This window comes from Marmota marmota, unplaced genomic scaffold (assembly GCF_001458135.2).
Source record: "Marmota marmota marmota unplaced genomic scaffold, marMar, whole genome shotgun sequence".
NCBI classification, from domain to species: Eukaryota; Metazoa; Chordata; class Mammalia; order Rodentia; family Sciuridae; genus Marmota; species Marmota marmota.
The window spans coordinates 61557538-61584536 of NW_025999968.1; the positions used below are offsets into that span (position 1 = coordinate 61557538).

The window sequence follows — 26999 nt, forward strand, 5'->3', positions numbered from 1 at the left end:
CCCCCCCACCTTCCAGGCCGGCACGGACCCCCCAGACCTTGCCCCACTTGCCCCCAATCCTGGGGCAGGATCCCCCCCATCCCTCCCCCACTCCTCCCCACTCCTGTGGGCTGGACTCCCCACTCCCCACTCCTGCGACAGGACCCCTAGCCCTCCCCCCACTCCTACCGGCTGGACCCCCAGCCCTCTGCCCTGCCCTTTACTCTTGCCAGATGGGAAACCCGATCCCCCACTCTTGCTGTGGCCTGCCCAAGGCCATCTAGAGGTGTGGCTGGAAGAGCAGTGACCTGCCTCTGGGACACCCTTTCAGACACTCCCCCCACCCCCACCTCTGCCCAGGTTGGAACCTTTAGTTGGAGGGACTCTGTTCTTCCTTTCTTTATTTTTTAATATTTATTCATTTATTTGTTTGTTTTTAGTTGTAGTTGGACACAAGACCTTTATTTCACTTACTTATTTTTATGTGGTGCTGAGGATCAAACCCAGGGTCACACACATGCGAGGCCAGTGCTCTACTGCTGAGCCACAACCCCAGCCACCTAATTTCCAGGCCTGCTGCCTTCTGTCACTGAGTGGCAAGAGAACCTGGCTGTAGCTAATAGGGGTTCACTTGATGCTTCTACTATGTCCCTGTGGCTTTGAAACTTTACTTCCTTTTTTTTTCTTTTTTCTTTTTTTTTCTGATCTTCTTTTTCCTAAACTTCTCCTCCCTGATCTTCTTTTCCCCGTTCTCCTCCTTCCTGGTCTCTCCTCCCTGATTTCATTTTCTGTGAATCACCTCTATAAAAGCCCCCAATTCCTGTGGATAGGCTTTGGGACAAGAGTCCATTGTGTTTCTTCTTTGCTAGCAAAGCAATAAATCTTTTTCATTTTTCTCAAAACCGTGTCCTCGTTATGTTATTGGATTGGCATCAGGGACAAGGACCAAGCTTTTAGCAACAGTGGGCAGGACGTGGACCATCTGGGTTTATTGATCTTGCCTGTTAGGGCAGAGTGTAGCAGAGGCACCCCCAACCTAGCGAAGGGCTACATCAGCACAGTGATACCTCGCAGAAGAGCAGGGGCTCAGAGGTGAGACCAGAGAAGTGAAAAGACAGATGCCAGTCCAAGAGGCAGTGCTGTGTCCAGTGTGGGCAGCAGCAGGACACCATGCAGGAAGCGGGTCTCCTGGGGAGCTGGACCTGGCAATGGGTCTCTGGTGGAGTCCCTGGAAGAAGGCAGGGTCAGTTCTGTGCATGGGAGCTGAATTGAAATAGAAAGGTCCCACAAGGAGGTAATCACTAGAACCAGGGTAGATGACCAGACCAGGGCCACCAGCACCATCTACCCATTTGTCTGTCCTTCCCTTTCTTCATCTGTCCATCTATCTAGTCCCTCTCACTCACTTATCTGTCCACCCATCCATTTGTCTGTCTTTCAGCCACCTGTCTGGCTTTGAATCTGTCCATATGACATTTGAAGTCTGTTATGACAGATTCAGTGGCAGGTTGGCCAGACACCGTGGGAAGACAGATCTACACTTAGAAGTCTGATGGACACCTCAAACTCAACTTGTCTCCTCCTCCCGCTGCCAGACTTCTGCTCTAACACCTAACCCTTCAGCTCGCCAGGGCCATCCTTGGCTATCCAACTCTCTCAGCCATCTCTGCCCGCTCTGTCCTCTTGGCTGTTTCTCAATACACCTGGGGCACAGCAGCAGTGTCTACACTGTTTTTCCCCTTTCCAGGTGACAGTTTGTCCAGCTGATGGAAGATTGGGGAGAATACAGATCTGACACCATACTTCCTCCTGGGGGGCCCTTGTTGCTCCCAAGTCCCTGAGAAGGCAGGCCCCTGTCCACCTGTCTGTCTGTGCTGCTCACCTGCACAGTCTTGTTTATGCTGACCACAGTGCCTCCCTCCTTCCAACAAGACACTTTGGCCTGAGGTCTCCCCAGGAACCTCTCAGGTGAGTGGCTCATTTTGGGTTCTCGCAGCCTTCCCTGCTTACTTGTGGGGGTGAAGCTTGCTTTGGCCTATCTCCTGGGACCTTGGCTGTGATCTTCTCTGTTGGGGGGTCGCGTCAGCTGCACCTGCCTTGAAGAGTGTTCTGAGCTGAGCACCCAAGAGGTGCTCCTGAAATTCCAGCTCTCTGTCATAGGTCAACAAGTGCTCTGCTGCACATGGTAATCTCTCTCCTGCTGGATTCTAGGTACCTGAAGATCTTCGTTCTTTTTATTCTGATTCCTGATAGAACAGGTGCATGGCCCCTTCTCTGTGATTCCAAAATGCAGAAAGCTCTGGAAGCAGAAAGATTTTGTCCACCTGTCAATTTGATTCCAAAATTCAATTGCTGCAAAAACTGACCCGCCCTAAGGTGTTGGTAGCATCCCTGTCTGGTCAGGTGCCGCTGCTGTTTTAGTATGACATGCGTGTTTTAATTTAAAAAGCTTACTTGTCCTTTGGCAATTCTAATTGAACTTTGAATACATAGAAGAGTTAAATGCACCCCATTGCTCACTGTGAGAAGGGCACATAGAAGTACTGTCCTTATAATGGGGCAGAAAGTCGCATTGAAGTTGGGAAGCCCCGCCCCCGTCTTAGGAAATCAGAAGATAAGTAGTTGAGGGTTACAGCAACATGATGACCAAGAACCATGGAAACAGAGAACCCAGTGTACACGGGGACTTTGCCAGGAGTGGATGGAGCGAGCTGGCGATGGAGGTGCACAGTAGGGAGGGGCTGGGGGTGAAACCAGCTGGACTGCGCAGGAGGAGCTGCGCTTTAAAGGTGAGCATGAATATTCAACAAGTGCCAAGGTGTGAAACCGTCTGCAGAGCTGAGTCTCCCACATGCTTCTCTTCAAGGAACAGCCGAAAATTACACGGATGGATTTTTCTGAAATCAGGTCCCATGAAAACTGTGGTCTGAACAGGTGCCTGGAGCTGAGGCAGCAGCTTGGCTGTGCTGGTTTCCAGGAAGGCGGGGCCATGCTGGTGAGGGAGCAGCCGCAGGTGTGCGTGGGCAGGTGTGCGTGGGCGGGCACCCCTTTCCCTGTTATGCAGATGAACACCTGAGAACTACTCTCTGCATACTTGGCAATCGTCAGTGCCCTGGATTCAGTGCAGATAAGCTGGCCCAGGAGAGAGGAAGCAGTTTGTCATTCGGCCCAGCCCTCCACACTTCTCTTCCTGATTGTCTTTCAGATGGTCCTGAATCTGGCATTTACTTCTCATTTGGAAAGGAGTCTTACACTCCATGAAGATCAAACATAAATGCTTTTTTTGGGGTAGGGGTCATACCATTAACAGTGACCAGGGCTTCCCACACATGTTCTGTGGCTGGGGTGTATCTCAGGGGAGGAGTGCTCGCTTGGCACCCCCAGCACCAGGGATGAGGGGTAGAGATAAAAATGCTCCAAGACTTGGTGGTGAAACAAGACATTCCAGAGCGCAGAGCTCTGCTAGTGTGCTCAGCCTGTGACCTCAAACAGTTCTAGAAACTGAACGGTCCAGTGGCAGAAGGAGGCAACAGCAGACCTCATTGTTGACCCCAAAGTCATAAAACAGGAGGAAACATCCCACATGGTGATGAAGCCCTCTGCCTTCTTCCCTTGATGGAGAAATTTCTAGAATGGGGGAGACATTGCAGATGCTGGGGATCCTGCAGACTGTATGGTCATCACATGTTACCTGCTCTTTGCTAGTTTCAGGGACACTTCTCAGCGATCTGGATCAGTAGGTAAAGGAGAAGGCTCCGTCATGGGCCTGGGCAACTGGGGTCTCTGTACTGAGGTCAGGACTTGGGGCTCCACCACAGCTGGTTCAATGCAACCTCTAAATCCGACCACAGCATATGACACTGCCAGTCCTTCCCAAGACCCCAGACCAGACATGGCCCTCCGCATGCTCACACACAGGCATGCAGCTTCACTGGAACCTATGTAGAGTTGAAGTTTCCTGGACCACCTTTTCCTTGGGAATGAGAAGTAGTAGAACGTTTACAGTGTGTATTTTTTTTTTTAATTTTTTTTTTAATATTTATTTTCTAGTTTTCGGCGGACACAACATCTTTGTTTGTATGTGGTGCTGAGGATCGAACCCGGGCCGCACGCATGCCAGGCGAGTGCGCTACTGCTTGAGCCACATCCCCAGCCCTACAGTGTGTATTATCTGGTATTTATCAATCACTTTTTTGCCTATATAAATCAGAAACATGCTGTAGTACTATTTATGGGGTATTTATCCCACTTAGCAGTGATGAATTTGGTTGTAGAAATATTAATGTATTTAATTTGGGGGTCCTGATCTAGATCCCAGTTGAGGGTTGTGCAATGTGTATTTTCTCCTTTTATTTTTTTCCCAGTACTGAGGGCTGAACCCGGGGCCTCATGTGTGATAGGTCAAGGGCCTGCCATTGAGCCACAATGTTTGCTCCTATGTGTTAACTGGGCTCTGGATGGTGTATTTGGATATTTTGTTTGCAAAGTGGCTTTAATTGCACTCCTACTGTTTCCTTGCTCCTTAGGAATGTGACTCTGCAGCTCTCCTGATGGTGGTGGTAGTGTCCTCTTTGGGCTGGGCAATGTCCAATGTAGTGGAGTGTGGTGAACATGACTGGTCCAGTTATGAGCCTGGGCTGCCAAAGTGTTGTGGTCTTTCTCTCTCAGAACTTCCAGCTGCTGTGTAAGGGGCCTGGGCCCAGGTGTTTGCCCATGAGGGCCTCCTGCACCGAGGCTGCCCATGGCCACAGGCCCACCTGCTGCTGACTGCAGATGCGTGAGGGTGCCCAGCCACCAGTGGGCCAGCCACCCAGCTAGGACTGAAGACTAGCTCCGTCACTGTAATGGTGGCAGGCTCCAGTTGACTGGTACCTGCAATTGCTGTGTGTGTCAGCTGGGCCAGAGGGAAGTGGCTCAGGTGCTAAAAGTTCCTGAAGCTGACATCCAGAGCCAGCTGGATGCTACTGTCAGCCATGGATTCCCTCACCTGGGTAGGGATGACCTCTTGGAGGCAGAGAGGCTGCTTGGTCCCTGCAGTGTTTTTTTCTGACCAGAGATGTTTTCTGCTGCAAAGCCAGCTTAGTGTGTCTACTCTCTCATTTCATGTGCAAAGGAGAAGAGAAGAAAAGGTGTGTGCACGTGCTGGTGGCACACGTCCTACAGCACAAAGTCTCACAGAGCAAGAAGGGAGGGCTTGCCTTCCTCTGTGGAGGGAAGGTGTGCCTGACAACGTGGGAGAAAGGGCAGAAGTCAGGATCAGCCCGTTAATGGACCAAGCAAAACCCCACAGGCGTGTGCGGGGCAGGTGGTGAATGAGCTGCCGTGCTCTAGGAAGGGAAGCTGCTGGGCGTGGGTCCTGGGAGATTCCAGTCCTCCAGTCTTTGCCTCTTCATCACACGCTTAGGAGCATCTCCTGGGAGTCACATGCCACTCAAGGCCCTGGTAAGGCCAGGTCCCTGCCTGCAGGGAGCCCATGTCCAAGAGAGGAGCAAAGACAAGCAGGAATTGGAATGAGCTGAGCTCAGGCTACACTGAGAGCTGTGCAGAGGACCTGGGCACTCAGAGGACCTCAGCAGCCAAGGTGGTCTGGTGGCGGTTCCTTGTTAGGTTTGGGGGCTGGTGTAAGCTAGTTGCTGGGATTTTTTTTCTTTTTTGGTACAGAGGTACTTAACTACTGAGCCACATCCTTAGCTGTCAACACTCAGGGTCACTCCGGGGGAACTGGGCTGCACGAAATAACCACACAAAAGACAGAGATACCTTTTTTTGGGGTTCCTGTGATGGCTCCTCTGACCTTAAGGGTCCACAGAAAAAGAGAGAGCGAGTGTGTGCTGACCCTTTTTATTGAGAAGAAGCCATTAAATGAGGCCAGGGGTCAGGTTTCAGGGGGCTGAGTCTAGCTTCATGATGTCTGCTGTCAGCAGGTTGACTGACATCTAGGAAGGCCACACCCAAAGGCAGAGCAAGAGAAGGGGACACACAAAGGGAGTTTCCATGGAACATTCTATCCCAAACAGGGCAAGGGGGTAATATCACAAAGGAACAGGTGAGTATAGCTCAATCCATGGGGCAACACGCCTACATCTGAAGATGCATCCTCAATCTCCAGGACCAGGGCAATGTCCAGGTCACTATGTAGTGGTGGTCAGAGCCTCTCTGGCTCAGGGAAAGAGAATGTGAATCATTCAGACTGGCTCCCTACACTTAACCCTTTAAAAAATGTTTTTGTTTTGATCAGGGTCTCACTAAATTGCCTAGGGCTTCGCCTAATTGTTAAGGCTGGCTTTGAACTTGCGATCCTCCTGCCTCAGTCTCCCAAGTCACAGGGATTATAGGTGTGCACCACTGCACTTGGTTAGTTGCTGTGGTCTTAATGTACAAAGTCCCATGCATTAAAGCAGAGTCCCCAGTGCAGTGTGTTGGAGGAGAGGCCCTTCAGAGTTGAGTAGATCACTAGGACACTGCCTTGTAAATGGATGAACACTGTTATCCTGGGAGTGGGCTAGTCGTCATGGGATAAATTCCCTGATGGAAGCAAGATTGGCCCTCTCTTGCTTTCTGTCTCACTCTCACCCTCTCTTGCCCATCTGCCTTCCACCATGGGATGAGGCAGCACCAAGGCCCTCATCAGATACTACCACTGTTCTCTTATACTTCCAACCTTAAGAATGAATGGTGGGCCAAACAAATCTGTGTTCTTTATAAATCACCCAGTCTCTGAAATTCTGTTATAGCTGCAGAAAATGGGCTAAGACACTGATGGACATCCATGTGAAGAATGGGATTGATCAGTGGCTCTATTCCAGCAGGCAGCATGGTCAGCACACACAGGTGACCCACATTACAGCTTTCTATAAAGGTGGTTATGCTTTGTGTGTGTGTGTGTGTGTTCTTATGCTTTGTGTTTTTATTTTAATGTCTTATTTTACATGTGGTTAGTACATACTCATGGGTTGAAATTCAAAATGGAGAAGCCTCCTGCAGTCCCCAGGAAGAGTGGCCAGTACTGCCAGTTTCATGGGGGACCCAGAGTCATTTTATGTAGTTATAAACAGTTGATTGTAGGTTTTATGTTTGGTCATGTTAGCATACCATACACATTATTCTCTACATTAGTTTTATGTAATGTATATCACAATGTGAAGAATGTCCTCACTTTTTATTGTGGAAAAAAATATACGTATAACCTAAAATTTGCAAAACTCACAACTTTTGGGGGTGGGATACTGAAGATTGAACCCAGGGGTGCATAGTCACTGAGCGACATCCCCAGTCCTTTTTATTTTTGAGACAAGGTCTCACTAAAGTTGCTGGGGCTAGCCTTGAACTTGCTTCCCTAGTGGGTGGGGTCATGTGTGTGTATCACCAGCTCAGCATAGTACTAGCACTTTCCAGATGCACAGTTCAGAGGTAGCAAGCACATTCACACTGTTGTGCAGCCATCACCACCTTCATCTCTGGGACTTATTTCATTTTGCAAAACTGAAACTCTGTCCCCAATAAACACTAACTCACAGTTTCCCCCAGCCCCTGGCAATCACCATTTTAATTTTTGTCTCTATTGATTTGAATTCTTTTAAATTCCTCATATAAGGGGAGTTTACAGTGTGTGTCTATTTGTGTCTGGCTGATTTCACTAAGGAAAATGTCCTTAAGCTTCATTCATGTTGTACCCGTGTCATGATTTCCTTGTTTTCAAGGTTAAATAGTATTCCACTGTTTGCGTAGACCACATTTGGTTTATACCATTGATTGACATTTGGATAATTTCAATCTTTTGGTTCCTGTGAATAATGATGTTTTGAACATGAATTTGTGGACTTTGTCTTTAAGTGGTTGAAGAATATTCCATGCAGCAGAATCTAGTGCCCTGATCTTTACCTAGTGTTGTGGTTGGGATATGAGCTGTCCTCCCCAACTGCAGGAGGTAAAATGATCAGATTATGAGAGCTGTAACCTAACCAGTGGATTGATTCACTTGATGGATTAATCACCTGAATGGATTACTGGGGGTAACTATATAGGCAGGTGAGATGTGGCCCAGGAAGTGGGTCACTGGGGGCATGCCTTGGGGACTGTGTTTTTTGCCTGGCTCCTCCCACTCTCTGTCTGCTTCCTGGCCACCAAGAATTGACCAGCTCTGCCACACCCTTCTGCCATGAGGGACCGCCTCACCTCAGGCCCAGAATTGACTGACCATGAACTGAGACCTCTGAAACCATGAATCAAAATCAATTTTTTTCTCCTCAAAGTTGTTCTTGTTCGGTATTTTAGTCACAGAAACAAAAAAACTGACTAACAGAAATTGATACCAGAAGTGAGACCATTGCTATGACTACCCAACTATGTGATTCAGAAGCCTTTGGAACTGGTCTGTGGGAGGAAATTGGAAAGTTTGGAGGTATGGGCTAGATAAGTCTTAGAATGTTGTAAGCAGAGCTTATTGGCAATTCTGGCAGAAGTTTAGAAGACAAGAATGTGGAATGTGGGGAATGTGGACAGTAAAGACTGTCCTCATGAGGTCTCAGAGGGAACAACTTGGAATTGGGCTAGAGGGCATAAGTATTACATTCTGGCAAAGTGCTTGTCTACATTCTCCCCATGTGCTGAGAATGGTGTGAGGCCAAATTTAAAGGTGACGGACTTATTCTGGCAGAGGAAATCCCAAGGCTACGCAGCATTCAGATGGTGGCATGGGTATGACTGCCAGCTCTTAGCCAGGTTTACTGTTAGAATCAGGAGCAGAAAGCAGAAAGAAAGGATTGAAAAAGTGTATGGTTTGGCCAGAGAAGCATATGTAAAATCAGGGCCAAGGAAGTTATAGCTTTTGAAGTTTACTACCACTGAAGAGAAGCTAGGTAGTTTTCACAGAGGCAATAGAAAAGATGTCGTGAGGCAGCTCAAGAATTTGAAAGTTGATATCTATTGCAGGCTCTAGCGTGTAAAATGAAAATTCCTCTAACAAACCATGGTGGCACCCTGTTTGCACAAGGGTGCTAGGAAGCCGCTTCCCCAGGATTTGTCTCACCATGCTCAGCTGCTGGGGCATTCAGAGGCTGCTGCAGCCATGGTCCAAGGGGGCCTGGCTACTGCTCGAGCTGGTGACAGAACTTAGCATCATTCATGTAATGCTAGTTCTGCAGAAATGCAGGATGCTGGATTTAGGGGGTCATGGAATCTTCCACCAATGTTTCAAAGGAAGGCCTGGGAGTCCAGACAAAGTATAATGCGGTTGGAATCCCTATGGGCTGCCCCTGCGAGGGCAATGTGTGAGGCTGTGGGAAGGAAGCCAAAGCTCTAGTGGAGACCCCCAGGATAAGGAGATGCCATATCATGGACTGCCTGCCCACGTCAGCTGCCAGGCTGAGAGAGAGGCCACGTGGGCTGCAGCTAGCAAGGGCAAAGGGTCAGGACTGCCCAGGCCCTTTGGAGATTATACCTGGGTGCCATGAACCCCAGATGCCAAATGCGGAGGTATAGGACTTGTTTGCGTGGCTGGGTTTCAGCCTTGCTTTTGTCCCATCCCCTCTCTAGGCCCCTTTCCTTCTCTCTGGATTGCGAATGTGTACTCTGTGTCATTGCATTTTGGATACATGGAATTCTAAAATTTTTACAGGGTCTCACAAGTAAGAGCTTGCCTTGAGTCTTTGCCTTTGGACTTGGACTTTTGGGCAATGCTGGGACTGTTAAGACCATGGATACTCGTGGAGATGGACTAAATGCATTTGGTATCGTGAGATGGGCATGAGCTCTTATGGGCCACAGGTGGAATGTTATGCTTCGGATGTGAAAAAGCCCAAAGCCCCCAACACTTTATGTTAGTCAGCTTTTTGTTGCTATGATCAAAAGACCTGCCCAGGACAACTTAGCGGAGGAAGTTTATTTGGGGTTCGTATTTTCAGAGGTTCGGTTCATGGTTGGCTGACCCCCTTACTCTGGGCCCAAGATGAGGCTGACCAAGACATGGCAGAAGAATGCTGCTCAGGATATGACAGTTGGGAAACAGAGAAGGGGAAGGGGTTGCAGGGAGTGACCCCCTCCTCCAGCCATGCCCCTACAATTACCACCCAGTCAGTCTATTCAGACTCGGATGAACTAACAGTTCACAGTCTCATAATCTAACATTCCACCTGACCATGCTGGCATTAACATGGGGACTCTGGGGACACCTCATATCCAAACCACCCACGTATCCTGATAGTGTCTGCTGTCTGCGAACACCAACACAGCTCCTGTAAGCAGCCTTCTGCCATTACCTGCACCATGTACTTGCGAGATACATTTCCAGAAGCGGAGCTGCTGCCTCAAGTGGGCTGTGCTGTTGTAGTCTGGTAACCCTGTGTCCTGACATCACTTTAGTTCCGTGGCTGTTGAAACCTGGTTTCAGACATGCCAACTCTTAGGAGCAGTGCGAGTATTTGTGAAGCAATAGTTGTGGATAGAATTTGCAAATTTCAGACTTTTACCGTCTCTGGGGTTACATTTTTGAAAGAACTGTCTTTCATCCTGGAACCAGAAGCCCCCACTTGCTGTGGCAGTGGACACTAGGGGGCGTGAAGCTCCTGTTTTGAGGTGGCACGATGACAGGCCAGTCCCTCCCTCCTGCAGCCGGGAGGTAATTATTCAGCACTTCTCCCAGGGTGAGCCCAGGCTTCCCAAGAGGTCCAGAGAACTAGAATGGAAGTCAGACGTAGCGGACCTGCGGATTCCAAGTCCTGATGTCCCAGTCAGGCTGACACCTCTCACTCAAGCCTGACATCGTAGGTGCCACAGAACCAGGATCACGGTCTGCTACTGGCAGTTTCTTTAAAACATACATGAAGCAGTGGCATATCTATTTTGTTGTCTGATCCAGTGGGCCTGGAGGGACACAGAGGCTCACGCACTGACATTTCAGGAAACGGAGAGGGATGTAAAAGAGGCTGTTTGTAAATGTCTTGTATGGAGCAGCCTCATCTTTGGAGACCAAAACCCAATTCCATGAGGAGCAGATAGCACAGTGATGCCCTGTCCAGCCACCATGCACATTCAGTGGTCATCAAAAGACCTGTATTCACAGCAGCTATCCTGTTACCTTACTGCCCCCTGAAGCACTTTAAACTCTGGACACCATGCCATTCCACCCCAACCTGCCTCAGATATTCGTCTAGAAAGTAAATTTTCTTACAGGATCATCTATACAACTCTGCCATCACCATAGCTGACAAAACCAGCGGTAACTTACAAAGAAAAAGTGTGTGTGTGTCTGTGTGTGTGTGTGTGTGTGTGTGTCTGTGTCCAGATTTTTCCAGTTGTTTAAGAAAAACCTTTTCCCAGTGAGGAGGCCCACAGCTGGCATTGGTAGTAGGTCTTGAAGCCTTTGCAGGAGCCTTCTCCTTTCTCTCCCCACACCCAGAACTCATTGGATTTGGGTCGGTTTTCCCACTGGCCCTTTCTGAGCATGGTGCTCAACTGACCCCAGGATTAGGATCTCCTGAGGGCTTTTTGGACACAGAATCTCAGCCTGACCCGGAGCCCCTGACTCAAGGGCTGCATTTTAAGGGGATCCCCTGGGATTCTGAGGCACCGACAGAGGCCGGCTGCCATTCTGGCTGTCTCTGCTGGCTCCCCGGGCCCCTCGATCCTCTCCCCGCTGCAGCATTTCCTGTGGAGTCTAGCTGGAGTTTTGTATACCTTTGGGTTCAGCCTTTTGCCAAGAACCATCATGGATTCTTGGGGTCCTCCCGTTGCAGCAATCAGGAACCCTGGGGACAAGGACATGGCCGGCCAGAGCTGGAGCCAAAATGCCAGGTGGGCACAGCAGGCAGCTGCGGCTCCTGGAGGGCAGACCTTAGCCCAGCCCTCCTTCAGGCAGCTTCCCAGCGGGTGCTAGCGGAAAAAGCTGGGCCAGCAGCTTGAGAAGTGTGCCAAGGCAAGCCAGCGCTTCCTCACCCTGGGAGCTGTCCATCCACCCTTGACAGCAAGCCAGCTGTTGAGTCCGGGGAACTTTGCACACCTGTCCCTGGGTGTGTTTCCTCTGTCACCAACACCCGGCATCGGCGTGCATACATGGTCCACTGCCAGGCTTGGCCCTTAGCCTGGGGACCAATGCTTCCAGGCTGCTATAACCAAGGTGGCTCTCTGCGATGCCTGAGGAGAAGCCAGAGGTGGGCGGGCCAGGGCCTGCAGATCTCACTCGCGGGACTGGCAGCCGGCAGTTTTTGCAGGAAGGCACGCTGAGACCGTGGGCAGGACGTCAGGTGCTGGGATGGGCCCCCGTGCTCCACCTGTGGTTCCAGGAATGTCCTGCCATTGTCCTGTGGAGCCTTAGCTGCTGCCCCTACATACTGGCCCCTAGCTGACCTGACTGGGGAGCTTTGTGGGGAGGAGCAGGTCCATTCCTGGAACAGCAGCAACCTTGGGGACATGTGTTGTCAGGCATGTCCCCAGTGCACACTCCAGGTGGGAGACTACCTGAACTAGGGTTGCCTGCTTCACTTGGTGTGCAGTTTTCTGAAGGTCCTCAAACTCCTTTAGATCATTTCCTCAGGAATTGTTGGCGCCTTTGAAAGTCGAAGAAGCCCAGGCCCTGAGCACTGCAACCTCTTGGGTGGGGACAAACATGACGAACCTTCAGTCAGCCTCGCTCCATGCTGTCAGCTGAAGTGTTGACCGGGCAGAGTCGCAGCCCCTGTGTGGGGCCACTGCTCAGCTCTGCACAACACGCCGGAGCTCAGGGGCGAACTCCTGAGCACCCAGAACCCGCTGCGCCCACTGTCCACCAAACACCCACCGGCCCAGCAGAGCCTCCGCCTCAGGCTGACCTGTCTGATCCAGAGGGTTCTGGACCCCAGGGGAGAATCAGAAAGCTGGGGAGGTCATTGCTCCGTGGCTGTGACCCAGGTCTGGCTGTGGGAGGAAGTGGCAGCCAGCAGTGCTCTGGAGTGGCGGGCAGCGCGCGGCACCACTGAGTCCTTGCACCCTCAGCCTCCTCAGTTAACTCTACCCTCGGGTCAGCTGCCAACCTCCCAGTGAAGGGCAACACCTGAGCCTTGGTCCAGGCTCAGTTTGGGGACAGCCTAGACTAAGACACCCATTAAGCTGGGCTGGTTGCCTTGATACAAGATCTGTCTCCCGTGAGAGAATCAATTCGTGCCCTGTGCTCCATCTGCGGGTGGAAGGAACCACGGGCAGCCTTTCAATAATGCAGAGAAGCCTGAGGGGGGGGTCTGCGGAGCAGTGATAGCCGTGAACGAAGTTTTTTGTGGGGGGTCATGATTCTAAAAATTGAAAAAGGATGCATTTGAAATGAGGAGGGAGATTTAGGTAGTGTCTAGGGTTGAGAGGGTGTCAAGTTCTCATAGATCTTGCCACCTGGGAAGTGGAATTTGTGCCTATTGTTCAGAGAAGAACCTCAAATCTGTGGGGGGCAAGGGCTTTGTCTGCACTTTGTTTTAAAACACTTCAATCCTGGGTGGAGACCAGCAATGGGGGCCGAATTATCCTGATGATTGAACCTGTAGATGTCTCCAGAGCGCCTCCTGTACTGTTGTTTCTTTCTACTTTGGAGACTGTGTGAGCACTTTTGTAATGAAAATAAGCCTGACAAGACAGCTCTTCACTTCCGTGGCCAAACTGTCCACGACGCTAGGTGTAGGCAAGCAGGAGGGAGGGCTGGAAGCGGCGTGTTTTTTGTGACCTCGTGTGTTGGCAGGGATGGGCTTTGTCTCTTAATCCCAAAGAGGGCCACATCACCTGGTGCCACCTTCAGAGCTCTGTGGGGTCTCCCCTTGCACCCAGCCCAGAGGCCGCATTCCTGAGGGGCTGAAGTGAATGGGCCTCTTGCTCCTTTCTGGGGTGTGGTGGGGTCTGCAGCCGACATCCCAGGTCCTGTCTGACCCGCTGACTGGGAGGAGCTGGGGCCAGGGCTTAGCTGGGCGCATTCCTGCTGATCACAACAATGCCCCTCACCCTGGGCGGGGGCGGGGATTTGAGCGTGAGCGGGGGCCCTGGAGTGGAAAATCGGAGTGCTGGGGCTTTGTGGCCGCGCGGCAGACTGCTGGCTCTGGGAATCCTCTGCCTAAGTCAGTGTGGCCTTTGTGTGGGGGGGAGGCTGGCGCCGAGCGGGCACAGGAAGCGCGAATGCTGAGGACAGGAGAAAACCGTGGGGACAATGCAGGGACCACAGCAGCACTCAGCGCCCGCCTGCCTGGGCAGGGCCACAGGTCTCTGGATAGCAGAGAAAAGACCCCGAGGTCACGGCTGTCCTCCATCAGACACCGTCACACACAACCACACACACAAAACACACACCACATGCACACACATGACATGCACACAATATACACACCACATGCACACAGTCACACACCCAGTACGTGCGACACACACAATCACACACACATCAGACACACACATCACAGACACACACACTATACACATGCGCCACGTATGCCACGTGCACAGATATGCACACACTACCGCATACAACACAGACACATGACACCACACACACCCCATACACACACCACACATGCCACACACAGATGCACAAAGCATGCACACGCCATAGACACACATCACCCACCCACATCAGTGGGGTCCTTCCCTGACACCGACACCCCCTGCCTGGTCCCTGGGCCTTTGGCCCCTCCTCCACCCTGGGTCAGGAGGGAGCAGATGGAGCAGGCGAGAGGTTTCCTCATGCTGCCGAGAACAGTGTGCATTTTTCACTCATGAATTGCTTATTTCTGGAATTTTTCATTTAATATTTTTGGACCATGACTGACTGCAAGCAGTTGAAATGACAGAAAGCCCAACCTCAGATGAGGGGCCCAGGGTGCTACAGAGCGGTCGGCTTAAGCAGAACTTTATTTTTTATTGTTCTGAAGGCTAAAAGTCCAAGGTGAAGACGTGAGAGGGCAGGTTCCTCGTGAGGCCGCTCCGCATGGCTGGCAGGGCGTCTTGTTGCTGAGTCCCCACGTGGTCTTTCCCTGCGTTCCTGCATTCCTGGTGTCTCTCTTGTGTCCAGACTTCCACTGTGAGGACACAGATTGGAGTCAGCTCCACCACATGACCTCGTCTTACCTCAATTCAAAGTCCCGTCTCCAAATAAGTCACCTTCAGAGGCCCTGGGGCGAGGACGTAGCGTGAGAATTTGGGGATCCAGTTCAGTCCACGGTGCCTGCTTGCTCTCACAATCACACACACTTGCTCAAGTGTACCTGCCCTCCAAGATCGGTGCCGAGTGGCCGAGTCTCCCCCCAGGACGCGTGTTCCCAGCTGAGGCTGACAAGTCAGCTTGTGTCCTTTTGAGGTGTCTTTAGTGCTGTGTGTTTTGCATTTTTGTGTGTGTTTGTTTGTTTTTGGTGATTTTGCTGTTTCAGTGCCCTAAGTACAGTGCTGAAGTGCTATCCTTGTCCTGCACACGAGGAAGCTGTGACGTTTCTTATGGAGAAAACGCATGCGTAAAGAAGTCTCAGGCTGCCTCATGGTGCTGTCAGAGCAGTCAATATTCATGGATCAGCGACACATAAGAAATCAGGTGTCATCAGAGACACACGAAGCTAGGCTCTGTCTTGATGGATCAGGGCCTCGCAGGAGCGTGACCTCGGCTTTCCCCTGTGGCAGGGGCTGAGTCTCTGCTGTGTTTGCTCAGTCGGTGTTCACAGCACCCCAGAGGATGTGCTCCAATCGTGAGGGTCGCCTGCTGTGTGTGTGATGTGTAGAACTTAGGCTCCCGACGGCGAGGGCTGGTCTGTGTGGTTTAGATGGGCAGGACGTGGAGTAATGAGAAGAACCTGACCTTCAGTTCCCAGACACGGCACCTTCGTGGCTGGACCTGCCGCTATACTTGATGGCTTTGAAGTAGTGTTTGTTAGGTGGCTTTCTGTCACTAGAGCAACAAGCGTCAGGCAGGTAACTTGGGAAAGGTTTATTTGGGCCCGTGGTTCTGGAGGGTCCAGTCCAGGACAGGTGGCCTCATAGCTTTGGGTCTCTGGCGGGGGCAGCACACCATGGCGGGTGCATGGTGGAGCCCACCTCATGATCCAGGAAGCAGGAAAGAGAGGAAGGGACACGGTTCCACAGTCCTCTTCAGGGGCACTGTCAGTGACCTAAAGACCCCCCGCCACGGCTCCACTGTCTCGCAGGAGGGCCTCCCTGAAGACACAGGGGCCTTGGGGGACATTTGACACCCCAACTGTAGTGGGCATCTTCACCATGATTTCTAGAAGGAACCCAGGCCCACAGCCAGGGGCGTGTCTGCTGGAAGAGCCCCAGGGTCTCCCCCCTGGTCCTGCTCTGTCCCTGCTGAGCTCTGGATGCCACCTGCTTCTTTGTCTCACCCTCTAGACCATCGGCTCCACAGAGCAGGCTTTGCCTGACAGTGTATAGTGTGGACAGGGCTCAGCTAGAGTCTGTCCAGGAATGAAGGTGCTCTCAAGCAGCAGACCGAGGCCTGCAGGACCCAGGCCAGTGGGCTGGAGAAGAAACAGGAGCCCCTGATGATAGCCAACTGAGGTTCAGGTTGAGTACAGTCAGAGGCTCCGTGTTGACCCTCACCACTGGCCTTTCTGTGGGCCTGGGTCCTCTTGGTTAGTGGTATCGTAGCCCACCAGTCTGTGCTCCAGGGACACAGGGCCAGGGCAGCCCTGGGCCACACCTCACGCTCTTCCCTTGCTAGCAGGAGAAACAAGGCCTCCCTGCCCCAGTTCCCAGAGCTAGTCTATTGCTTACCTGGCAGAGGGAAGAAGGCTGGTTTCCCTGGATTGCTGGCCTCAGGGAGATGATCCTGGCTCATCCAGGGTCAGGGGCAGGAGAGCGACAGCCAGAGGGGTGATGGGAGACCGGACCACCCACACCTCCCTTGAAGGTGGGAGAAGAGCCGCCAGTCAGAGGAAGCTGGAGGGCGGCTTCACTGAAGCCCACACCTGTTCTTCTAAGTCCAGCACAGGCACCACCGGGCTCCCCTTGGCTTTAGCTCAGCGAGACACAGTGCAGACTTCTGGCCTCCAGAACCTCAAGACGATGCATTAGTGTGTTTTAAGCTACCAAGTCTGTGACGCCTCCTAGGGCAGCTGCAGCACACTCACACAGGGCCCCGAACGCAGGTGTGACGTGGCCCTGAGGGCCCTGGCGCTGTAGCTCCCCCGTCTCAATCTTCCTGGTTCAGTTGTGCAGACCCAGGCCTGGCTCACCCTGAAGACTTTGTCTGGCCCTCCATGCCCCAGGGCCCCCAGGACTCTCGGCCCACAGGGGTGGGGGTACAGGAGTGTGAGCACCTGAGACCAGAGGACCTGGCCTTACCCTCGGCAGCTGAGCCATGTGGCCCTTGGGACGAGGCTCAGGCCAGCATCAGGGGGCACTTGTCTCCATCCCTGCTGAGGGCCCCAGCTGTTCACCGCCCACAGGCAGAGCCAGCTCAGGCAGGCAGAGCAACATGCTTCTCTCTGTGCCCAGGGCCAGGGAGGTGCCAAGCACCGTAGCTGCCGAGGTGAGTCCTATCTAAAGGCAACGTGAAAAAAAATCAAAACGAGCACAGAACACCTGTGTTGAGCAGAGTTTAAGTGGAGACAGAAAGAACGCTTCTGTCCTTGCCTGGGACTACAGGACGGCTCCGCCCAGCCATGACCTGGGGCCTGGCCCCACTGGCCACTCCCCGGAGGACTCACTAGGTTTCCATCTGCCCCCCACACCCCACCCTCTGCACCAGGAACAGGCAGCTGGCACCCCACCCTGTCCATACCCCTGCCACCGCTCAGGTGTGACCCCAGCCCAACAGGCAACCTGAGGCCCCCTTCACTGAAGCCCCCACCTGTTCACACTGCATGGCAAAGGCCCTGGGTCCCCACTTGCAACACCAATTTTGTCCTGGATGTACCATCCTGATGGCCGGGTGTCTATTATCTGATGACCTTCTGAATCCGTGGGCCAGAGAGTTTGCAAAGATCCTGAGAGCCCTGGGGCTAGAGTTTGTTCCACAAACATGGACTGGACGCTGATCAGAAGCTGGGCCAGGAAGCAGGAGGCACAAAGGGGAACCGGCAGCTTCTCACGGTCTGGGTCACGCGTGCCAAAAGCTAGCCCGAGTTGTGGGAGCAGGCTTTGTCCTCTGCTGTAGGGGTGTAGGAAGCAGAAGTGTAATGCTGCCCAAGGTCAAGAAACTTCTAGAAGCATTTAAAGTGGGAGTCACTGGAGAGGGCCACGGGCAGGAGCAGAGTACTCACCAGGCCTTGCCAACAGCAGGACCCTGTGGCCAGTGACCCTGGTGATGGGTGGTCAGTTTACAGCCACAGTGTGGTCATGCTGAGGCTCCAGGCTTTGCAGGGGGCCATGTCCATGGAGGGTGAGCCGCGCGAAGGGCCTGGAACACAGGTCCCCTCTCCACACGCTCAATCAGGCCCCTGCAGGAAGCCCACGGTCTTTGGAGTGAGCCTGAGGTTGAACAGGGCTCCTGCCGGCACCCCAAAGCTCGGCTGGCTTGTTCTATTTCCTGTCTTCCTGAGCTTTATGTGAGGAGGCCTCATCTTTGTGACCAGTAAGAAGCAACAGAGGTAATTCTGCTTTGGAGAAACGTGCTGTCACCTGGGAGCTGAGATTTGGGGACAGCTTGTCTAACCTCTGTGCCTCAGTTTCCTTGTCTGTGAAGCAGAGCGATGAGCTTCCCCTCCAAGGGCCACCGTGAGGAACAGTCAGGACAGAGGTGTGCCAAGAATCAGTGCTGCCCCTGACCCATACAGATGACCTTTCCACAGTCTCCCCGTGGTGAACATGGGGGCACCTGTCCTCCTGGTGGCCCCAAGGTGCCCAGACAGCTCAGGCCTGGGCTCTGGGGCTGGGGCAGCGTGTGCCTCTGGGGTTGGGGTAGCAGGCGTGGGGCCCCCGCGGGGCTCTGCTGACTCTGCAACCTTCCTCCTGAGCTCAGGCATTTCCAGAGAAATCCTTTAATGCCTCCATTCTGTCCAGGCGTATATAGGGAGGGCTGGCCACCCAGCTCCCCACTGCGCTGCCCAGAGGCCTCTGCCCTGCCCTGTCGCCAGCCTCCAGTCCCCGCAGTGCCGAAGCAGAACATGGACGTCACCATCCAGCACCCCTGGTTCAAGCGTGCGCTGGGACCCTTCTACCCCAGCCGGCTGTTCGACCAGTTCTTCGGTGAGGGCCTCTTCGAGTATGACCTGTTGCCCTTCCTGTCTTCCACCATCAGCCCCTACTACCGCCAGTCCCTCTTCCGCACAGTGCTGGACTCTGGCATCTCTGAGGTAAGGTCCTGGGGCCTCTGGCTTCTCCTGGCTGGTCAGAGGAGGGCCCGGCCTGGGCAGAGGACAGCTAGGGATTCCTCAGGGGCCACCTGCTGCCCCTGGTGCACTCATCTTGTTCCCCGGAGCAGGTGGTGGCTGTAGGCCACCGTCCTGCCTCCCCCAGCCTCGTCACCTTCAGAGGCGCCCTGGGGAGGGTTGGAGTAGGAAGCCAACCCAGGCCCAACTGCTGTCTTTTCCTCCCATCAGCTCTTGACCCATATGTGGTTTGTAATGCACCAACCACATGCTGGAAACCCCAAGAACAACCCCGCCAAGGCAAGTCGGAGGGTGGTGTGAGCTTCCCGGGTCGGGCTGTCCTCCCGCTGGCCCTGCAGGTGCGGGAGGGTGTGCTGCCTGAGGCCCAGAGAGAGGGTTACTTCAGCAGAGCAGCTGCCTTTTGCTGCTGGCAAAGCTCAGAGACTGGGCTCTCACCCCTCTGACCGGTGCGCAGCCATGCCCAGGAAAGGCCTGAGGCCACCCACTTCCCTCTCCCCGCTGAGCTGGGGCAGGTCCAGGCCCAGAGGCCTCCTAAAGGAGGAGGCTCCCAGAGGCCAGGCACTACCAACCACGCCCGGGAGCAGAGTGGCCAGAGGGAGCCGAGGAGCCAGGGCAGGGAGGGGAGAGCAAGGGACAGAGGGCTTTGTGAGCCAGACAGAGTGCTGCGCAGGCTGCAGCAGCAGGTGGACCTGGAAGATGGGCCCCGGTGGCTGCTTACGGAGCCCAGATGAAGCTGGGGCAGCCACCTTATTCCAAATGCCAACTCGTGAGCAACCAGCGTTCCAACCCTAAAGAGCCCCCGACCCTCACCAAACAACCATTCAGCCCGTGACCAGCCACCCTGACCATCACCAGCCAGCAGACTTGTGTACCAGCCAGCCAGCCATGCCAATTAGCCACAGCCAGTTAGTTCACCTGGACCCACACCCCGCTGGCGACGCCCCAGGGACCGGCCAGCCCACCTATCGCCCAGCAGTGGTCAAACACTCCTACCCCTAAGGTCTGGGGTCAGTGGCGCAGCTGCCCTTGGCCCGGGTGCCGCAGTCCGGCTCCTGTGCACTCTGTTCTGCTGGCCTGTGAGGAGGAGGCCAGCACAGTGTCTGCTCCGGTGGCCGGTGCCAGAGCTGCCAATCGCTCTGGGTGGTGTGTCCGCTCCATCCTGGAGCTGGTGGCCCTCTGGGGAGCTCCACATGCGGGTCTGGGTTTCAGGTCCGATCCGACCGGGACAAGTTTGTCATTCTCCTGGATGTGAAGCACTTCTCTCCCGAGGACCTGACGGTGAAGGTGCTGGAGGACTTCGTGGAGATCCACGGCAAGCACAACGAGCGGCAGGTGAGCTCCGCGCCCGGGACGGCACCTCCACCTGCCCACAGCAGGCCTCCGGGACCCTGGGCACTGTCCCCCTGAGCCCAGCAGGCGGGGCAGCGGCGTGAATGTGGCCTGCGGCTCCATCTTGAGTCCTTGCCTTGGGTGCTGCTCCCGGCTGCCGGGGCTGCTCTGGGTCTTCACGACAGGATGGAATTAGAAAGGACCCGGGAAAGGGCAGTGCCTGTGGTGGGCACCTCTGAGCCAACACGTGTTTTCACAACCTCTCTTTGGAGGGCGAGCCCGTGAGGACAGTACAGCTGGCCTTTAGGGACGTTCACTGAGTCACCTCTCAGTGGCCCTTTTCAACATTGTACTTAGTATCTCAGGGTAACCAGGGTAGGGCCAGAGCCTGAGGAGGTCCCCTGCCTGCCGGATCCCGTGGCTAGTACTGGGGGCAGTGGGGGCTTCTCCCCTGCCGTCACCACCCTGCGCCCACTCCTGGTCATATGGAGACCCTGGGGGCTCCCTGTCTGCTGCCCCCCCTGCCCTGGCTAGGGGAGGCCCCCTCCCTGTCCAGTCCCTCTTCGTCCAGTTCCCAGCTCTCAGGTCTTTGCACCTGGAGGAGGAAGCAGGGCCCAGGAGCTGAATCTGGGGTCAGGGCATCCAGAAGCAAAGGCCTGCTGCCCCCGCAGCTTCCGACCCTGTCAGGTGGGAGTGAGAGACCCGGCCTGAGCAGTCCTCCTGGGTCACCCTCAGGGGAAAAGCCGATGGAGAGGCCGGGCCAGTGGCATGAGGCATCCCGTTGGGGGCCAACGCCAGGCCAGAGAGGGCCCTGGGCAGTCCCAGCTGCTGTGCTCTGCTCTCGTCAAAGGTCTCTCTCGGAGGTCAGGGGGCCAACAGGCTGGGCCGAGATTCCAGGGCTGGAGAGAGTCTGGACATGAGTCCATACATCTCTGGAGGTCTGGACAGCGGCACTCCAGTTCTTCAGCTCAGCCCCTGTGAGGACACCACAGCCCGGCTGCCTCAGGGGGTCTGGGAGGGCCCTTCTCAGCGTGGGGGATGGCAGCTGCCCTGCTGCTTCTGACCGCCCCTCCCCGGCCTCTTCCCAGGATGACCATGGCTACATTTCCCGGGAGTTCCACCGCCGCTACCGCCTGCCCTCCAACGTGGACCAGTCGGCCCTGTCCTGCTCCCTGTCTGCAGACGGCATGCTGACGTTCTCAGGCCCCAAGGTCCAGTCTGGCCTGGATGCTGGCCACAGCGAGAGAGCCATTCCCGTGTCGCGGGAGGAGAAGCCCAGCTCGGCACCCTCGTCCTAAGCAGGCCTCGGCCTCGGCTGCCCCCCTCGGCCCCTGACCCCTCCAGCTGGGGGGACCACAGAAAAGGCCTCTGCCTTCCCTTCCTTTCCTTTCCTTCATCCCCCGTCTTCTCAGAGGAATGAGGGTTTGAGAGAGTGGCCGGGAGCTTGGAGCCGTGACCTCAGGGTGTCCCAGGCCCAACACCTGCCCGCCAGGGGAGTGATTGCATCACACACTTCTCTAGATGGGACCTTGTTCTCCCGAGGGACATCAGCTCTGCTCAGAGGGCAAGAGGGGGTGACCAGCCCCAAGGGTGCCCTTGCCCAGCCCTCTGGATGGATCCGGACACCGGTGGCCTCCTCGGCGGCCCAGCCCACTTCCCTGTGGTGCCGTGGGTGCTGCGGGCCCCTGGCTCTGCAGCCTGCTCCTCTCAGACCGTCTTCCTGCACCCTTCCTCTGTGTAGTTCCTCTCCTGGGGACTCCAGTCACCCACGAGAATGCAGCCCATGGCAGCCAATAAAGAGCAGGTGGCACAGCAATTTGCCGTCTGGTGGTCATGCTGTCTGCATTGGGCAACCCTGAGGGCCGGGGGGTCAGCACCCAGAGGGAGGAATGGGTGGCCTCTGCTCCTGCTGGCTCTGCCAAGGGCCTCCAGTGTCCCTTCCTCTCTCCTGTGTCCAGGGCCTCTCTTCAGCGGGCTCTGCGGGAGCAGGAGTGGGAGATGGCCCCTCTCCAGCCTGCCTCCCGGGCTTCTCCCGTCACCTCATCACCTCGTGGGGTGCACAGTCCATTTCCAGTGGGCAGCAGGCCCTGGTCCTGCATTAGAGGTGTGGCTTGCTCAGCCTCCCCATCCCCAGGGCATTCACCAGCCCTCAGGGGTCCTGGGGACCAGCAGTGTCCGGCAGCACCTCTACCCTCCACCCAGAGCAGCTTGGCCCTGCTCTCTGCCCTGACCCCAAGGTGGGGAGGGGACTCTCTGGAGAGCCTCAAACTCCACGGGGAGTGGCATAGGTCAGGGGCTTCTAGGGGGCTGCCGACAGTGAGGCCAGAGGTCAGGTGGAGTCCTCGAGAAGCTGTGCCAGGGCTACCAGGGCCTGAGCACTCCAGTCACGCAGGGAGGGGGGGGCGGAGGCCACAGGGCTCTGGGACCATGATGGTGCCCAGCAGGCTGGTCATGTGATGGCACCCAGCAGGCTGGCCATGTGATGGCGCCAGCACCTTCCTCCTGGGAGGAGAGGGGTGTGTCTGAGTGACCACTGCTCCCCAGGCAGACAGGAGAGCGCACTGCCACTGCAAAGTAGTGACAAACACACCCCACAGGCAGGCACCAGACACCACACCCACACACAGAGCCCGGTGTGCACTGCACACACCCACACACATGCACACATGCCCCACAAATAGTAGCAAGCACAGCATATTCTCACACACACACCACACACTCACAGGCACCAGAGATCTCAGATGCCAACATCACACCCCTCACACCACACACACACACACACACACACACATCTACCTAACACACATCACACACGCACTTCACACACAAACACAATACACACATCCCACATCTCACACACAGGCCCCCCACACCACAGGCATATACACACAAGCACACCACACCACACACACACCCCTCACCTCCTGGACATGTGTGTCCTGTGCTCTGGCCTGGCCTCATGTACAGAATGGCTCCCCTGGAAGAGATGCCCAAGACCCTCCTTCCTGCCCTTCCCAAGCACCCCGGCTGTTCTGCCGGTTAGCCCACCTCTGCATGAAGCGGGTGCCCTGTGGTAGGTGCAAAATGGCTACCACACTTTGGGACTTGGGCTAGAAAATCTAAGCTCTGGAACCCCTGCTCCCCTGGTTAAGCCTATGAACTTGAGCCCCCAAGTGCACCCTTGTAGGACACTGGTTCCTCCTGAGCTCTGGCAGGTAATAGCCTGCTGGGTCTGGCGGCACCCCTGCGGGTCTTGCTTGGACCTTGCTATCGGTGACACTGTGACCCTCCACACTTGGTGCTGAAGTCCTAACCCCCAGCCCCTCAGAATGTCACTGCACAGAGACAGGCTCTGCAGCATGAGGTCACCAGGGTGGCCCTGATCTGGCATGGCTGTGTCCTCACCAGAAGATCAGGACACAGACACACAGAGGGTGACCTGTAGGACCTGGGGGGAAGACAGCACCTGCAAGCCAAGGAGGGAGGCCCCAGGAGGCTCTGGCCCCGAGACACCTTGGGCTAGGTCTTCAGGCAGAGAGCGAGGCCGGGAGCCGGCAGACCTCAGGCAGGTGCAGGCTCCCCCGAGCCCTCGCTCCCACAGGTGCTCTTTCAGCCCAGAGGCTCAGGCAGGGTAGGCAGCCCCTCTCAGGCCTCCCGAGATGTGGCTGTGTGACTGGCCCTCCCCACCGGGCCTCCGATGCTCCCCGTTTCTTAAACTTGGGGACACAAAAGCTGTTTTAGCGATGTCTGGGATTCTGGAGCAGGGTAGGCCCACCGGGACCCTTCAGAGAGGCCTTGGGGGTCCCCTCCTCGGCCAAGGAGCACCAGCCCTGAGACTCTGGATGTCCCTTCCCGTCTAGGCTGGTTGCAGCCCATTCTCCTCCTCACCAAGGGCTTGCGCATCAACAGTCTTCCTACCCTGGCCCCTGGTGGCCTCACTGCCACCACGGCTACTGTGGGGCCAAGGTCACAAGACTCCCACAGACACCAGGCTGACACTGTCTTAAAGAAGGCTTGGAGGGCAGTGTTGTCACCCACTGTCCACACAAGACACAGGCTCATCAGAGATGCAGCAAGGCCCTGGTACATCAAGTGGCAAAGCCTTGAAACCTCTGGCCCTGTATCTTCTCAATGGGCCCCGACTCAGCTCCCCGTCACCACCATCACCGCCAGCAGCACCATCACATGACCACCATCACATGACCACCACCACCACCGTCATCACCATCATCACCATCACCACTGTCACCACCACCACCACCATCACCACCACTGTCATTGTCATCATCACCATCACCACTGTCACCATCACCATCATTACCACCACAGTCACCATCACCACTGTCATCATCAACAGCAGCAACTGTGGCAAAAGCATTAAAGTACCTACAGTGTCAGGCATAATGCCAGCCACATGGGTGACTGAGAGTCTTTATGTCACCCGCACAGCATCCTGTAACCCGAGTTCCATTAGATGGAGGAATCTGGCTTGGAGTCCCTTGTCTGAGGCCCCCAGCAGGTGAGGGCTTTGGCTGGAGGCCACACCTGTCTGTTTGACCTCAAAACCAGGACTCAATCCTAGGTGTAAGAGTATTACAGTGTCACGTGTACCCTGAAAGCTGGGAGGTTCTGATGAAGAGAGATGCGAAGCCTGTTCTCCTGGTATCTTCTGTGTGACCATAAGCAGATTTATCAGCCTCTCTGAGCATTAGTTTGCATCCTTACCCGTTAAGGGAAGGTGGTGGACCAAATAAATATCAGATTCTTTCCATTGACCACAGCACATCTCAGAATTTCCACCAGGTGGCAGCAGAGGTCTTGCCTGGGCGCCAAGACCTTGGTGGGCAGGAGACTGGCAGAGCATCAGCCTTAGAGGTCACCTTCACCGGTCTAGACAACAGGGAAGCAGCCGCAACAAACATCTGCAGGGGCCTGGCTCTGGGAGCCTCTGGGCTGTGTGACGTCGGGCTGTAGGAGACCCACCCTGACCCTGGGGAGCCCAACCAGGGACACAGGAAAGCCGTGAGAAACCAGTGGTGTTTCTCAACAATAAGCATTTTTTAGTTTCATTTGCTTGTTTGCCAAATCATTTGGGAAAGGCTGCAGGTCAGTGCTGAGCTAGGCCAGGCCCTGGTGGGGCTCCTCCCAGACACAGTGATGTCAGTCCGGTAGGGTCCCAGAGGGTCAGGCTCTTCCTAGGAAGACTGGCAGCCACTTAGTGTAGCGTCTTCCTGCCTGCCAGTCACGGAGGCCTGGGGGGAGCAGGGAGGGGCCCTGGCAGGCAGGTGCCATGGGGACTTGTGCTCCCTTGTCAGAGGGCCCCAGTTTGAAGAAAAAAAAAAAAAGGGCAGCCAGGGAGCCATGGAGGTTGGGGACAGGACATGCTCCGAGAAGGCAGACAGCCTTCTCTGCAGGGTAGCACCCATCCCCCAGAACGCTCCTTGCCTTCAGGGTGGGAGTGGGCACTTGGAAAGGGGAGTCCCCCTCAGGCTGGTGGTGCAGGGAAGGGGTGGTTTGGCCAGAGGCCGCAGCTGCCCTGAAGCCTTCCTCAGTGTTAGCGTTGCGGCTGACAGCAGGGATCCCCGCGACTGGGATTTCCTCAAAGACCCCTGGCCAAGGACTGAGCTCGCACAAGAGGCAGGCAGGCCCCAACCAGCGTGCAGCTGCCGTCATTAGCAGAGCAGAACAAAAGATGGATGTACCCGTGCACACAGCACACACAACCCAGCGTACGTGCACAGCATGTGAGCATGGGCACACACACGCACCCAAACAACACACAGGAGCCTGTGCACATACTGCACCTGTGCACGTACTGCACCTGTGCACATGCCCACGCACACCCCCACAGTGGGCCCAGCCCAGCTCGGGTGGTCCCTGCCCTGCACTGCGCTGGCTGCCCTGTCTTGAAAGACACAGCCACACACACTCTGGCCTCCTGCTTCTCCACCTTGAGGAAAAATCTCTGGCCTCACATTCAAGGGCACTCCAAGGGCACCAGGAAGCAGGGCGGTGAGGAGCAGGGTGGCTCCCTGTTCTCTGCCTGAGCCTAGGAGCACCTTGCCTGGCCGCCCCCAGGAGCGGGCAACTGGTTTAAAAGTGTCTGCCTCTGAGCGCAACTTTGCAAAAAACTTGAGTCAGTGGCTTCTGCCTGTGGCCTCTGCCTGCAGCTTCCACAGCATTTCAGACTGAAGGGGTGGGGAGCACCCTCGAGGGAGGGGAAGTCAGACCAGGCGGGAGACCAGATGTCCCAAACTCCATCTGCAGTCTGCAGGGAGCCAGGGGTGCCATGGTGGCCCCGCGATCTTCCAGATGGTGGTGAGAGGAATGGCCATTCTTGGAGGCACTCCAGGGTGGCTTATGGCTGTCACCAGCAAGAGTGGCCAAATTTGGGGGGTGTCAGTGTTCAGGGCTGTG

The 26999-nt window shown here is 55.1% G+C and overlaps 1 protein-coding gene and 1 long non-coding RNA gene across 4 annotated transcripts; one reads left to right on the top strand and one right to left on the bottom strand.

Annotated features, from left to right (window-relative positions):
• The first annotated feature begins 2592 nt into the window (after window positions 1-2592).
• Window positions 2593-22398, top strand: Cryaa (crystallin alpha A). Of its 3 annotated transcripts, none has more exons than XM_048803742.1 (4): window positions 2593-2768; window positions 18925-19217; window positions 20463-20585; window positions 21671-22398. In XM_048803742.1, exons 2-4 carry the CDS (start codon window positions 19029-19031, stop codon window positions 21878-21880), a joined length of 522 nt encoding a protein of 173 aa, XP_048659699.1. In that variant the 5' UTR covers window positions 2593-2768; window positions 18925-19028; the 3' UTR covers window positions 21881-22398. The 3 variants fall into 3 exon arrangements, with proteins under 3 accessions (XP_048659699.1, XP_048659700.1, XP_015334311.2); XM_048803743.1 differs by lacking the exon at window positions 2593-2768 and adding an exon at window positions 19464-19544 and having other exon boundaries at window positions 17879-19217; XM_015478825.2 differs by lacking the exon at window positions 2593-2768 and having other exon boundaries at window positions 18136-19217.
• Window positions 14812-17685, bottom strand: LOC125616980. The gene is made up of 2 exons (XR_007347827.1): window positions 16696-17685; window positions 14812-14996 (listed from the first exon to the last, which is right to left on the bottom strand). It is a non-coding gene; the product is annotated as an uncharacterized LOC125616980 (long non-coding RNA).
• Window positions 22399-26999: the final 4601 nt, after the last annotated feature.

What these genes read in the sequence shown, in the direction of transcription:
- Cryaa (XM_048803743.1), top strand. Translation starts at nt 18,906, where the DNA reads ATGCCTCCATTCTGTCCAGGCGTATATAGGGAGGGCTGGCCACCCAGC. An exon ending in TGGACTCTGGCATCTCTGAG is followed by an intron (nt 19,218 to 19,463) that starts GTAAGGTCCTGG and finishes TCCTCCCATCAG; the next exon opens with CTCTTGACCCATATGTGGTT. An exon ending in CCGCCAAGGCAAGTCGGAGG is followed by an intron (nt 19,545 to 20,462) that starts GTGGTGTGAGCT and finishes TCTGGGTTTCAG; the next exon opens with GTCCGATCCGACCGGGACAA.